This window comes from Lasiosphaeria miniovina, assembly GCF_030549165.1.
Source record: "Lasiosphaeria miniovina strain SMH2392-1A chromosome Unknown B0T26scaffold_8, whole genome shotgun sequence".
Classification (NCBI taxonomy): Eukaryota; Fungi; Ascomycota; class Sordariomycetes; order Sordariales; family Lasiosphaeriaceae; genus Lasiosphaeria; species Lasiosphaeria miniovina.
This window is the reverse complement of record NW_026848227.1, coordinates 2,875,608-2,888,759: the sequence shown is the minus strand read 5'-3', so window position 1 is coordinate 2,888,759 and position 13,152 is coordinate 2,875,608. Positions and strand designations below refer to the sequence as shown.

The window sequence follows — 13,152 nt, the reverse complement described above, 5'->3', positions numbered from 1 at the left end:
CGGTGAACTTCGCCATAGGGAATCGACCTGGGCTTTGAAAATGTTCAGATACACCACCCAGAACAAGAACACTGCACGTCAACGCGAACAGGCGGATTAGAGCTCTTGGCCAGAGGGAAGGCCTGTGAGCGATCCGTGCGGGAGTTCACCTTAGCGACGTAACATTCAACCGACTCTACTCTATCGGTACATTGAAGAGAGCAATGGATAGGTCCTGTACAGTACGGAATACACACCCCACCAAACGTACGCTAAGAACAATGCCCCGTTTTAGTGCTCCACATTTTCCCAGTTTAACATCGCTGAGCAGAAGCAAAGGGAAGCAGTCGTCGACGCGGCCTTTCGTGACGGCGAGGTCGACAAGTCAGATTATATACAGCATAACAATAGCCTGGTTATGCCCCGATGACATCCGCAACAATCCGCCTCTAGAACAATAGACGGCAGTGTGGGTATTTTGATTACTGTTAGGTCTGAAGTCGCTTATCGGCGAAAGTTGAGCCAAAGAGTCTGAGCAAGCTTCCATCGCATTATGGCGAGACAGCACCAGCTGTAGTCATAAGAAAACAAGAGCAAGGGAGTTGCAGCAAGCTCTTGGCTGTTCTGGGGGCCTAAATACCCACGTATTCATCTCAGATCAACCACGGCCTCGCTACCCCTCCATCTCGTAGTTGCGAGAGGTCTGAGGAGGAGACATCTTCCACTCACTCACTCATCACCCACTCACCTACCTAACTCCCACTTTGGTACCACATTCGCCAACGTCAGCAATCTCTCTCTCTCACACACATACATCCGCGACCACGACCACCATGACGCCGCCGCCGTCGCTTTACCACTCGCTGCTGCGGCCAGCGGTGCTCCAGATCCTGCGGGCGACGGGCTACCACGGGGCCAAGACGTCGGTACTGGACTCGGTGACGGACCTAGCGGGGCGGTACTTTCTGCACCTGTGCCGGCTGACGGCGCTGTACGCGGCGCACAATGGCGTCGAGGACGCGACGCCGACCGTAGTCGAGGTGCGCATGGCGCTGCAGCACGCCGGCGCCCTGCTGCCCGAGAAGACGGAGGAGGAGCAGGACTTTCTGGGCGTCGAGGACATGCGTGGCGTCGAGGCCTTCCTCGAGTGGGTCCAGGGCCCCATGAACCGCGAGATCAAGCGCATCGCCCTCGACGGCGACGACGAGGCCGATGATTACCTAAATGGTGAGTTAAACATCCCTCGTTCCTCGCCACTCTCCCGTTTGGTAGACAAGAAGGGCAGATTTCTAATATCATCACTCCTCCCCCCTCTCCGCGCAGCTCTTAAGAAGAAGCACAGTAAGAACGAGGATGACTCCAAGTACATGGGCACGCTGCTCGGGCGGTGCAACGAGCACGGCGATGTGCTGGTCGAGGGCGGCGCGTTCCCCAGCATCCTGAACTGGGAGGAGCGCCTGCGTGTGGCCGCCCAGCGGAGTCCCGACGACCAAGACGCTGCGGCTGCTGCCGCAGCCGCCCGGGATGACAACGACGAGGACTCGCGGCCACCTAGTTCAGGCCTCAGCTCGCTGGGAGACCGTAGCATAGCCGACGAGATGGACATGTCGTGACCTGGTCACGAGGGGGAATGTTTCTGTTGCATGCGCGCTGACGCGGGAGCGGGGCAAGGAAGGGAGAGGTTTTCTGAGCCGGATGGAGTAGAGACCGAGTGAGCGAGATGGGAAAAAAGACGGAAGTGGGAAAAGAAGCATAGCGATGGCGTTCTGGTCTGTAAAAGGGAAAAGGAGCGGCGTGTATCATAGGTTGCTATTCATGATTTCTAGTATTTGTTGTGTCTATTATTTACTTCGTCCGTGTTCTGGTGCCAGTGGCGAGGAGAGAGTGAGCGGTGGGTGGGTGGGCTACCTCGACCAAACTTGCAACCATTTATTTGGTAATTGCCCGAGTTTTGGTAGCCAAATTGTCGTACTGTTCCTACATGGACTGGAGAAAGCACATCTGTACGGAGCACCGAGTTGTATATCACACTTCTTTCCATATGAAGAGTGCCTGTGTGGCAAGACGTTTCTTTCTTTTTTTTTTTGTTCGATCAAACCTAACCGTGAGACTGGCGATGGTAAACAGCCTGGTCCACCTAGATAGATCAAAGACAATATGGTTCTCTGGATCTAGACTGTATCTATCTAGATGCCCGTTGTTCCCAAGACCAACTAATTACATAGGTGGGCAGAGCCGGCATGGCGCTCGACATCTCGAGACATGTTTCCAAATCCCCGAGAGCACAACTGTACTTGGCGCGACACAACAAAACCACATCACCTCCCATACTTCTTCTCCGAGACGCGGTCCAGGTTGAAGGCGGCGCTGATCAAGGCCAGGTGGCTAAAGGCCTGGGGCGTGTTGCCCAGTTGCTCGCCGCTGCGTGAGATCTCCTCGGAGAACATGAGCAGGTGGTTCGAGAAGCTGAGCATGTTCTCAAACAGGTTGATGGCGCGCACGAGGTACTTGGGCTCGTAGACGCTCGCGCGCGTCATTGCCTCGACCAGCCAGAACGTGCACATGCTGAAGGCGCCCTCGCGGCCTCCTACTCCTGTTTGTGTGTAGTGGATACATTAGCTGAGACGTTGGGTATATATTTGCTCATCTGATGCTGGGTCCTGGTGGCATAAGGAATCAAGGAGAGGGAAGAAAGGGGGAGGGGGAGCTTACCGTCTTCAGACCGCTCTGTGTCGTAGCGGTACACCAAGCCGGTGCTGGTCAGGCCGCCCTTCTCTGGGGGCAGCATGATGCGGTCCATGGTCTGGACGAAGCGCGGGTCGTTGGGGGCAATGAAGAAGACCAACGGGGCGATGAGGATGGATGAGTCGAGCGTGGTGCGGCTCTCATAGCTCTGCACGAAGCACTGCATATCCTTGTTGTAGCCCTTCTTCATGATCTCCTCGTACAGCGTGTCCCGCGCCTCGAGCCACTTGGCGCGGTTCGGGCACGGGAAGTTGCGCTTCTCAGCGAGCCGGAGCCCGCGGTCAAAGGCCACCCACAGCATGATCTTGGAGTAGGTGAAGTTCTGCTTGTTGTTCCGCACTTCCCAGATGCTCATGTCGGGCTCGTTGACAATAGTGAGCACGTAGTCGAGCATCTCGCGGACCGACACCCACAGGTCCCAGTGAATTGGCTTGCCATACTTGTTGTAGAGGTAGACGGCGTCCATGAGCTCGCCGTAAATGTCGAACTGCTGGTGAAAGGCGGCGCCGTTACCGATCCGGACGGGCCTGCTGCCTCGGTAGCCGTCCAGATGCGCCAGCTCGTTCTCGGGGATGTCGGTTTCGCCGCGGATGGTGAACATGATGGGCAGTCCGCCGTCGGCCCCGCGAGACTTGAGAAGCCGCTCGCTGATGAAGTTCATGTAGGCGTCGGCCTCTTCGGTGAAGCCGAGGCGCAAGAGGATGTAGATGGTAAAGCTAGAGTCGCGAACCCAGGAGAAGCGGTAGTCCCAATTCCTTTGTAGGGGCCATCTTGAAATTAGCTCTCGTTACGCGCCGGGTTGGTGTTGTTGGAGGCAGCAACACTCACCTAACACCGCCGATATCCTCAGGGATGGAGAAAGTCGGGGCCGCAATGATGGCGCCGGTGGGCTCGTACGTCATTAGCTTCAAGATCATGAGACTTCGGCTCACCACCTCCCTCCACCGGCCCTTGTAGCTGGATTTGTTGATCCAGTTGTACCAGTAGGCCTGGGTGTCGTGCTGCTGGCTGTCGAGGACCAGCGGGGTGATGGTCTCTGTGACATGGTTTGGGAGGTCGTTCCGGAGGACTAGCGATACGGCCTGTCCTTCGGAGATCTTGATGGTGGCAACTATGCCCTCGCCCAGCATTCCGGGCCTTGCCACCTTCTTGAAGCGGACAATAGGGCAGGATTTGCCGTCGTCTTCACCCTTGTCGACGCTGACGTCGAGCTGAAGGTTGACCGTCTTGGAGTGGAACGTTACCGCCTTGCTGCGAGTGGCATGGGCGCCGCTCTCCTCTTGGAGGATTTCCGTTGTGTGCGGCTCCGATGCGTACTCGAACGCAGGGAAGATCTCGACATCAAGCTCCATGGAGCCCCTAATGCACTCGACGCGGCGAACGAGCCATTTCTTGAGCTCTTCCTGCACGCTGGTCATCTCGCGGTAGGCGCTCTGCTTGGGGCCCTTGAAGAGAACCTTGGCCGTCTTGGGGCGAGGGAAGAAGTCGACGATATCAACGGCGCCATCGTCATGGATGTACTTGGTCTGGAGGATGTTGGACGAGGCCAGGTACTGCTGCTTGGTGGTGCACGACAAATGTTTGGCTGGGTGGATGCTAAAGTGGCCACCTTTGTCCTTGTCGAGCAGACGACAGAAGACCGAGGGTGAGTCGAACTCGGGCCTGTCGGTGAGTTAGCTGTTGCCATAGAAAATAGGGGCTACAGGCTCAAGATGCCGCCCCTTTCCACTTTTTCCCTTCCCTTGCTCCCTCATTTCCAATGTAGGTTTTTGCTTTGGGTTAAGAAAGGAGAACAAAAAGGAATAGGAAAGCAAAAAAAGATGAAAAAAAGAAAAACGGCCAGAGCAGGCCAAAAGGCGGCCCGATGCTGAAGACCTATCTTGACATATCAACAAGCCTCAGTTTTTTGTTTTGCGTCGCTTGTAGCATGTGATATTTGACAGTTTGGGGATCAGACGCCCCGCCGTGAACAAGAGAATGAGGGGTTCACCAACGTCAACGTCCCCCGCCATTGTCTGGGCCAGGTCGGACACGAGCACAACCCAGAACCTGAATCTAGACTCACCAGCACATAAAGTCGACGCTGCCGTCCATGCCAACGAGTGCACAGGTCCGCATATTTCCAATGAGGCCATAGTTCTCAATGGGAAGGTAGCCGCCGCCGTGCGAGCGCATTTGGCTGGCGCCGCTCTGCGTTGAGCTTTGCGGTGACATGGCGATGGTCCGACTGCAGTGGCCGTTGGGTTGACCGGCTTGAGTTGATTAGCTTTAGTTTGGAATGCAACAGTGCCATAGACTGCAGCGACTGCGGTGCGTAGACGAGGGAGAAACAAAGGTAAACCTGATACCTTCGGTTGCTCTAGACGGACGGATAGGTCGGACTGGAGGCTAAGGAAGGAAACCAAACAACCGAAGGCTGGGGAAAAGGGGTGTTGGGGCCGTAACTAGCAGTAATGACGCACCGGCAGGCCTGGGAGGGTTATTGACGGACGATCTCAACGGGGCCGGCCTAATAAGCAGGTAATCGGGGCGATCGGGACGGATGAGTTAAGCTAGAGATTGACCGGAAATGCTGCCGGTTTTGAAGGCCGTCCATCGACATCAAACAACTATAAATACTTAAGGTGACACTGGAATCCGAATAATGGCTCACTAAGTGCCCGGTCAGCATTGGCAAGTGTAGCCGCAGCCCGCCCGTGCCAGGTCACAAGGCTTTCGAATTGACGCCGAGTGTCCAAGGTGCAGTGAATGCACTCCTGACTTGGCCAGAGTGAGGCTTCTCCCCCGCCTATGATGCAGCTAGGACGGGAGGCACCTCCTGAGTAAGCACCCTATCGCCACCTGGAACAGATACCTTACCGGCTACCTTACCTACAACATCGCTTACTTAGTGAATCGGCTTATTTTCGTCCCACGGGAGACATCCAAGGCCTACCTACCTATAGCCCGGTACATACATGTGTACACGTGTAAGTAAGGGAGGGAGCGCCGTGCTTTTATTGGGCCACGCCAAGGTAGATTGGTGCAAATAGCCATGCTTGTATCATGACCACGATGGGCATTTCCATGTATTTTTTGTTCAGTGCACAGGCGATAAAAGCGAGCTGCAATTCCTCGTAGCTTGGTGTGCAAAGGCCGCGGCACAGCTATCTCCGCCTGCCTTGAGCTAATTAGCATCCAAGTGGTCAGGAGAGAGGCTAGGTTCACTGGGGTCTTCCTCCTCTACAGCTAGCATCCGTATGAGTGCCAAGAACCGCAACCTAGGATACCTTAGATGCCTGACTTAATCCGTACCTTGGCTGATTGACATGGAGCGTTCTTCAGAGCCAGACGAGACTGACAGAAACTGCCAAACTTGGAGCTGAAGGGAAAGAGCACTCCCATATTTAAGTCACAGACAACGCTCATCGCCAATTGCTATGGGATGCGGAGTGTTCATCCGAGGAGAGTTGACCAACATTCCGTAGCATAAGCGAATGCGATGTTGTACACATATACGGAGCGAGTGGGCGGCATGTGTCACTTGAGTCTCAAACTTCAGTACCTCTGCTTCGCCTTGAGGCGCTCAAGTCGTGTCGGACTGAGAGGCCGCATTGTCGTGTTCTTTTCTAGTCAAGGGCATCGACCTACATACGTATTGGGCCGGGTTGTAAATCAGATGGATGACGAGAGACGAAAGCCATCCCATCATTCCGTATGGTTCATTGATTATTCCGGCGCCAGCCTCGCTCCGAAGTATTTCCTTTGGTAAGGCGGTAAGGCGGTTGCCAATGTTATATTGAATTGGCACCACAGTGGCCTCAGTGAGGCCAAGCCTCCGCGGAGCTCAGCGTTCCAGCGCCTTGGAGAGAGGCACTCAACAGAGGCTAGCAGGCACCCCGGTAGCAACTGCCTTGGCATAATGGCTTGAGCGATGGGCTCCCCAGCTTGCTCAGCAGGGAGCCTGGCTGATCTGAACAAGCCAAAACAAGCCAAGCCAATCAGCCCGCGCCTCGCGACCGCGCGAACTCCACCGCCATCCCTGACTTGGCTGGGTCTGTGGTCCTGTGAGCGATGCTAGCAGCGACTGGCCAGAGCTTACCGAAAACGACTCCGTCACAGCGTGCACAATTGGACAACGATGAGCCCGAAAGGACATGCTGCTGCGGTGCATCCACCTCAAGAATGTCGATTCCCCTTCCACCAGACGCCCAATTCCCCCAACTCGACACGGCATTGCCTCTACCGCCCCCTTCCACCCCCCAACAAGTCTTCGACGACGAGTCTCGCCCCAGCTCCCGGCCCCCTATCTCGAAACCACCAGATTCACCATCGGCACACGCGACCCGGACCCCTGGCCGGCTCCACGCCCAGCAGCCCGTTCCACATAGCCACAGCTACGGCTCCAGCGAGGGCGAGGGGCCGGATGCCGAGGAGATCGAGATGGAGCCCCTTCACCCCGTCGGCCACCGCCGCCGTCGGAGCAGTCTTATAACAGCTGGCAGTGCCTCGAGCAGCAGCCGCCGCTCCCCGCGCCCGAGGGCCCACTCTATCCGCAACCAAATCGTTGACGGCCCCGACAGCCCAAAGATACTCGAGGAAACCGGCGAGGAGAGCTTGGTTGCTGTGCGGCCCGACAGCCCTGGCGATGGCCATGGCAGTGACCTGTCTGAAGAGGACCTCCACGATGACGAGGAGACGGGCTTGACGCGCAAAGACCGGCAGCGGAAGAGACGGAGGAGGAGCCGAAACAGGTTGCTCGACCAGAGGATAGTCCGAGAAAAGGCGTTGCCCCAGGACAAGAAAGAGGCAGACCGCAGTGTCATGAAGAAACTGCTGGTGAATGCCTCGCTCATTGGCCTCTGGTACTTTTTTTCTCTGTGCATATCTCTTGTAAGGTCACCCCCCCTCCCCTCCTCCCATGCGCCTGTTCCCCGGAACGTCTCGGTTCTCGACTAACTTGGCCACTCTCGCTCGCCAGTATAACAAATGGATGTTTGACCCTAAAAAGCTCAATTTCCCGTTTCCCTTGTTCACCACGTCGATGCACATGCTCGTGCAATTTTCCCTGGCGTCATTAGTGCTCCTTTTCGTTCCCTCGCTGCGGCCACAGAACAGCCACAGGTCGGACAGGGGCCAGTCGAGGCATGAATTGGAGCCCGAGAAGCCGCCCATGACCAAGATGTTCTACCTGACGAGGATTGGCCCATGTGGTGTGGCCACGGGCCTCGATATTGGCCTCGGAAATACTTCCCTCCAGTTCATTACTCTTACATTTTACAGTAAGTGCGATTCAGAAAATGGGATTGGGCATTAGGGGGCGTTGGCTGACCAAAGCAAAACCAGCCATGTGCAAGTCGTCTTCGCTGGCGTTTGTGCTCATTTTCGCCTTCATTTTCCATCTTGAGGTGCCCACGTGGCGGCTCGTGACTGTTATTGCGACCATGACTCTCGGAGTCATCATGATGGTGGCCGGCGAGGTCCAGTTTGACCTGGGCGGGTTTTTCCTAGTCATCTCTGCCGCGTTTTTCTCTGGCTTCCGGTGGGGTCTCACCCAGATTCTGCTCCTCCGCAATTCCGCAACGTCGAACCCCTTTTCTAGCATCTTCTTCCTCGCGCCCGTCATGTTCCTGACGCTCATCGCCATCGCTATCCCGGTCGAGGGCGTCTCGAAGCTGATCGATGGCCTCGGAACAATCGCCTCGGAACAGGGCGCTCTCATGGCCCCCCTGATCATCCTCTTTCCCGGCATGATTGCCTTCTTTATGACTGCCTCCGAGTTCGCTCTGCTGCAGCGCACCTCGGTCGTCACGTTGTCCATCGCCGGCATCTTCAAGGAGGCCGTGACCATCTCGGCCGCCGCCTTGGTGTTCGGCGACACCATGACCCCTATTAACATCGTCGGCCTGTTCGTCACGATCGGGGCTATTGGTGCCTATAACTATATCAAGATTAGCAAGATGCGCCAGGAGGCCCAGGAGAGCAAATTGCGCAGCCTCGAGCTGGACGAGGATACCACCGACCCACAGACCCATGGCAACTCCTCATCTCCCAGCAGCAGCGATGCGGATGCAGATGTAGATGGCGATGACGGAGAGGAGACGGGCCTCCTACGCCGCAACAACACCGAACTCAGCGAAGTGCTCTTCAGCGCCGACGGCGGCGATGTGATCATCACGCCCGAACCATCACCGTAGCTCACGGAGGCGCAGCAGAGGGCTGCTACTATGGAAGACTAGAGCCGGTTGAGCCGCCTCGTCTTGAGGTATTAAAACGTCGAAGGGGATGACTTGGGACCTAATGTCGCCGTATATACTCGCACAAATCTGCGTGCCTATTTCCTTTTTCTGGGTTGTCTGTTTAGACGAGCGGGCCACATCATCTTGTGTTTCTTATGTCCTACATATTCGGGGCGGGGGCTTATTTCCTTACACCATACAACCGTGATACCCACACTCGTGTACAGATATCAATTTTTCCAGGTCAAAATCTTTACTCTGGTATTGCATTTGGAAGGGAGAAAATAGAGTGGGACGGAGATGAAAGAGGCTGCTGAATCGTAAAATAAGCTGGATTTGTCTTTCTCTTTCTCTTTCTTTTTCCTTTGGAGCTCATACTCTTTTCTTCATTACATTTATCACTGCATTATTTGTTTCCTTTTGGATACTTCGGGGTGGTTTTATTTGTTTTGTTAAATAGTGACCGTCTGTTATTGGGAGCTACCAGCTATTCCCCTATCTGTAGAGAGATCTATTCCTGTCCAAGTGTAACTGCTGTCAGTTGTCTTTCGACTTCCTCGACTAAGCCGTCTCTTGAAACAAGCTGGCCTTGATCTTTCTCAACAACTTCCTCCTTCCCGCCGTCAATTTTCGAGAGAACTTGTACTACAGGTTCCTTGTCGCTTGCCCGCACCTTCAACCGAACCTGCCCAGCCGCAAATCCGTCCGGGCCAAGGATGATTGATTTAGAAGAAAACACGGTTCAGAGAGAAGCCAATTCCATTTCCGTGCCATCAACCCTATTCCTTTGGCCTTGCTGCTGGGAGGTTTCCAGACAGGCCAGCAGAGAGTCAACAAACACAAAGAGAAACCGGTTCAATTCCCACGTCAATTATCCCTGATTCCTTAGGCCACGCTGCCGGTGGTGTGTCTCAACAGCCCGGCAGGTAGTCAACAAACACGGCTCGGAAAAACAAGATTCCTTCATTTGTGAGAATGTCCTTTCGGAGCAATCTGCTGCGTCAGGCCATTATTGTCAGCGGTCAAACGTGCAATTTAGAGAGTAAACAGGCTGATTTACTATTTAGGCCTTGCTACTAAGCCTCGTTGTTCAGCGATGCTGAGATAGGCCAGCAGTTAATATTCCGTACAAGTTATAGAGGAACCAAGTTCCTCTATGATTATGCCTCTAATCAAGACCTCATTGCTGTCCTGTCTGCTGCATGATTTCGCAAGCGGTGTGATGTTATTGCGTTAAAGAAAACAGCAAACCCGTCCTCTGTGATGGGGTCGCTATTTACATTTTTCTTCAACATGTCGATATAGATAGATAAGTGTCTATCGATCGCGTCTCGTCCCAAGTTTGGGTGCTATTGCACAACCGACGTGCCTGTGGCCGTTTAGTACTGGTAGCAGTGTGTTGTGGTGGTGATCCTAGAATCACATACGACGCGTCGCGATCCTCAAATGAGGTGATTAGAATTGGGGGTGTGCACTCGTTGAAAGAAACTGGTGTTGTAGGCTCCTTGTCGTGCCATATCGGCGATAATTCTTAGGCCTTAGCTTCCGCCATGATTGCAAAGCCCGATAATAAGCCGTTTAATGGGTTGCTTTGAGTAGTCATCTGGCGTGAGCGAATTGCAAATGAGAATGAGGCTCAGCCAAGCAGCCGCAGGCCACCTCGCGTCTTTTGGCCGGGCTTCGTGATACCGCCCCCAATAGGGCCGAGAGCCGGCTCGTATGGAGCGCTATCTTTGCCATCTCCCACGCCGCTGCCGCTCTTATTCTTGTTGTCTTCGTTGGGTTTGCTGCTTCTCTTGTGATTCCTGGCGCCTCTGCGGTCTTCCTTGACGACTTGGGCCTTGATCTCGGTCTTGGCCTTGCGAATCGTGACCGGGTGGCTCTGGATATACTTGCCGTTCATCTCTTTGGCGGCCTGGAAGAAGTCTTCGGGGTCGCTGAAACTGACAAAGCCGAATCCCTTACTCTTTGTCGTGCGCTTGTCGCGGACAACCTTAGCCTTTTGTATGCTCTTCCAACGAGAGAACGCCTTGTACAGAGACTCATCTGTCGTCTCGCCAGCCAGGTTACCAACGAATAGACGTAGATGCGATGGGTCCCATTCCAAGAGTGAGTCGTCCTGCCACTTTTTGCCGCCGCCTTCTCGGTAGACGGTCTTCTTTTTCTCGCCGGCCTGACCGCCGGTATTGCTGGCATCGACTGGCGTAGTTGCGACAGCAGCAGTAGCGGCAATAGTGTCCGGAATGCCACCGGCTACGCCATAGGCCTGGCCAGCTGCTCCAGCCGCGCCAATGTTGCCGGCACGTCCAGCAGCGCCCGCAGGACCTCGGATCGACGGTTCTGAAGGGTCTTTAGGCATATACGCGCTCTGCCACTGCGCGATTTGTGCTGCCACCTCGGGGTTGTAGTCGGAAGTGACGGCTTGCGTGCTGGGGGCTGGGAAGGGATTGCGGATCTGGGGAGCGCCGGCGTAGCTAGCAGCGGTGGCAGGGGCGCCATAGTAGGGCTGCTGTTGCTGGTAGCCTTGCTGCTGAGGCTGTTGGGGATAACTATACGGGCTTGCCTGGTTGTAGCCACCGGGACTAACACCTAGGGCGGGAGCACCCGGAGCGGTAGCCATGTATGGAGCGGTGGAAGGAGGTAAGCCATAGCTGCCAGGGGCGCCATAGCCCGCGCTCGAGTACGAAGGTGGTGCAGTGGTGACAGGATAGCCGATTGGCGAGGGAGTGGAATAGGTCGTGACAGAGGGCGCGGCCGAGAATGCAGGTTTGAAGCCCGAGAGTTTCGTAGCGGGGGGTCGAGGAGGAAGTGAGGGATGCGACGCGCCCTTGGAGGCACCTGGAGGGCCGGGGTACGACATGATGAACTTCTCGCGCAACTACCGAATCTTGGTATGTGGTATATTTGTCACGTACCTGCGACCCGGTCCGACAGCTGCTATGGTTGTAAGGGTATTGATCCGTTTAGTCGAGACGAGGTCGTGTGTGGGTTGGACTTTGTGGTCGGAATCGTTTTTGCGATGATCTCGAATGGAAATAGAGTCATAGGTGAAATGCGCGCCTGAGAAGCCAAGAAAATAAAGAGTGGGCCGCGGTTCTTGCCTGCCAAAGTTGGGGTCGCGGTATTTACCAGCCACACTTGCGCCTCTTCTGACCACCGCTCTTGTTATCGCAAGTGCGGTCGGTGGCTGACGTTTGGCCGAGAAGCAGAAACCAGTAGCGCTAGCCAACCAATGCCAAGCCAACAATTGCCCTGAGACCTGCCCGTCCCAAGCTCCTCCACCCTGTCCTGACATCCACAGGATGGAGGGGTAAGTTTCCTCGACCCCTCCAGAGGCTCCCGGCTTTCTCGACTGCCTAAGCCCGTCGGCGGCGACATTTAGAAGATGAGACACTAGCTCAACCTTGCGGACAGCGATCGGACGCAAGGACTCCCCTTCGCCAAAACTGCAGACTAACTCTCGGCTGCCCATTGGCTGGACAAAAAGAGCCTGAAGTTCTCAGTCGAGCCTCGAGATCCCTTGCGGGAATTTGGCCCGGGACCAAGTTTACCATCGTACTTGGTGGACCTGGCTCGTCAAACCCTGTTTGCTACTAGAGTGGGAAGTGGGCAGCTTTTTTTTTCTTTTTCTTCCTCCATTAGCTCATGTGAGAAGGCAAAAAGCCATTGTAGGCTCTTTGGTAAAATCTGGGCAAAACTAAGAAGAATCTCCCCATAATGCTACTCTGCTGTGCGTGGGATGGAACCGGGAAAAAAGGGAGCTCCGTTTACTTTCTAACATTAGCGTCCCGATGCATCCGCGGACGCCGACGAATTAACCAATCCCGAGACCATCGTTCTGATAGACATATATATGACAAGAAAGTGGATATATAGAGAGAGAGTAAGCGATCTCCATGGATATTGACAGGAAAGAGAAGGGATTGGGGGGGCCTCCTTTGGGGCAACAACTAAGGCAGCCAACCTGGAAGCCACAACATAAGCTCCCGCCATTGCCGAAGTTGCAGTCGGGAGGCGGAAGCGTAGAGGGCTGCGCTGTGACCAAGGTAGTCTGTGCCGTCTCCTGTCTAGAGCGGCGCTGGCATTGCGAAACCAACAGACCCCTAGTCCGACGAAACTGGTTTGGATTCGGACCAAAAAGGAGCGAAGGGGCAATGTTTTCTCGTAAGAGACGCTGCCAAGCGTGTGACTTTGGTGGCATTGTCCCTAA

At 55.0% G+C, this 13,152-nt stretch overlaps 4 protein-coding genes across 4 annotated transcripts; 2 read left to right on the top strand and 2 right to left on the bottom strand.

Moving 5' to 3' along the window:
- Window positions 1-812: 812 nt before the first annotated feature.
- Window positions 813-1,592, top strand: B0T26DRAFT_657781 (uncharacterized protein; the record flags this gene model as incomplete). Its single annotated transcript, XM_060438810.1, has 2 exons — window positions 813-1,206; window positions 1,303-1,592. The coding sequence occupies 2 exons, from the start codon at window positions 813-815 to the stop codon at window positions 1,590-1,592; spliced, it is 684 nt and encodes a 227-aa protein (XP_060290587.1).
- A 705-nt stretch (window positions 1,593-2,297) lies between these two features.
- B0T26DRAFT_657131 (Six-hairpin glycosidase) lies at window positions 2,298-4,938 on the bottom strand (the record flags this gene model as incomplete). Its single annotated transcript, XM_060438759.1, has 4 exons — window positions 2,298-2,572; window positions 2,692-3,479; window positions 3,553-4,386; window positions 4,790-4,938. The coding sequence occupies 4 exons, from the start codon at window positions 4,936-4,938 to the stop codon at window positions 2,298-2,300; spliced, it is 2,046 nt and encodes a 681-aa protein (XP_060290586.1).
- A 1,756-nt stretch (window positions 4,939-6,694) lies between these two features.
- On the top strand, window positions 6,695-9,379 carry B0T26DRAFT_732397 (triose-phosphate transporter family-domain-containing protein). The gene is made up of 3 exons (XM_060443110.1): window positions 6,695-7,596; window positions 7,685-7,985; window positions 8,050-9,379. Exons 1-3 carry the CDS (start codon window positions 6,778-6,780, stop codon window positions 8,898-8,900), a joined length of 1,971 nt encoding a protein of 656 aa, XP_060290585.1. The 5' UTR covers window positions 6,695-6,777; the 3' UTR covers window positions 8,901-9,379.
- Window positions 9,380-10,578: 1,199 nt separating this feature from the next.
- On the bottom strand, window positions 10,579-11,802 carry B0T26DRAFT_658454 (uncharacterized protein; the record flags this gene model as incomplete). The annotated part of the gene is made up of 2 exons (XM_060438870.1): window positions 10,579-11,141; window positions 11,193-11,802. The coding sequence occupies 2 exons, from the start codon at window positions 11,800-11,802 to the stop codon at window positions 10,579-10,581; spliced, it is 1,173 nt and encodes a 390-aa protein (XP_060290584.1).
- Between the last annotated feature and the right edge of the window lie 1,350 nt (window positions 11,803-13,152).

Coding starts and splice junctions, on each gene's coding strand:
- B0T26DRAFT_732397 (XM_060443110.1), top strand. CDS start 6,778: ATGCTAGCAGCGACTGGCCAGAGCTTACCGAAAACGACTCCGTCACAG. Junction 7,597..7,684: donor TTTCTCTGTGCATATCTCTT/GTAAGGTCACCC, acceptor CTCGCTCGCCAG/TATAACAAATGGATGTTTGA. Junction 7,986..8,049: donor CATTACTCTTACATTTTACA/GTAAGTGCGATT, acceptor AAGCAAAACCAG/CCATGTGCAAGTCGTCTTCG.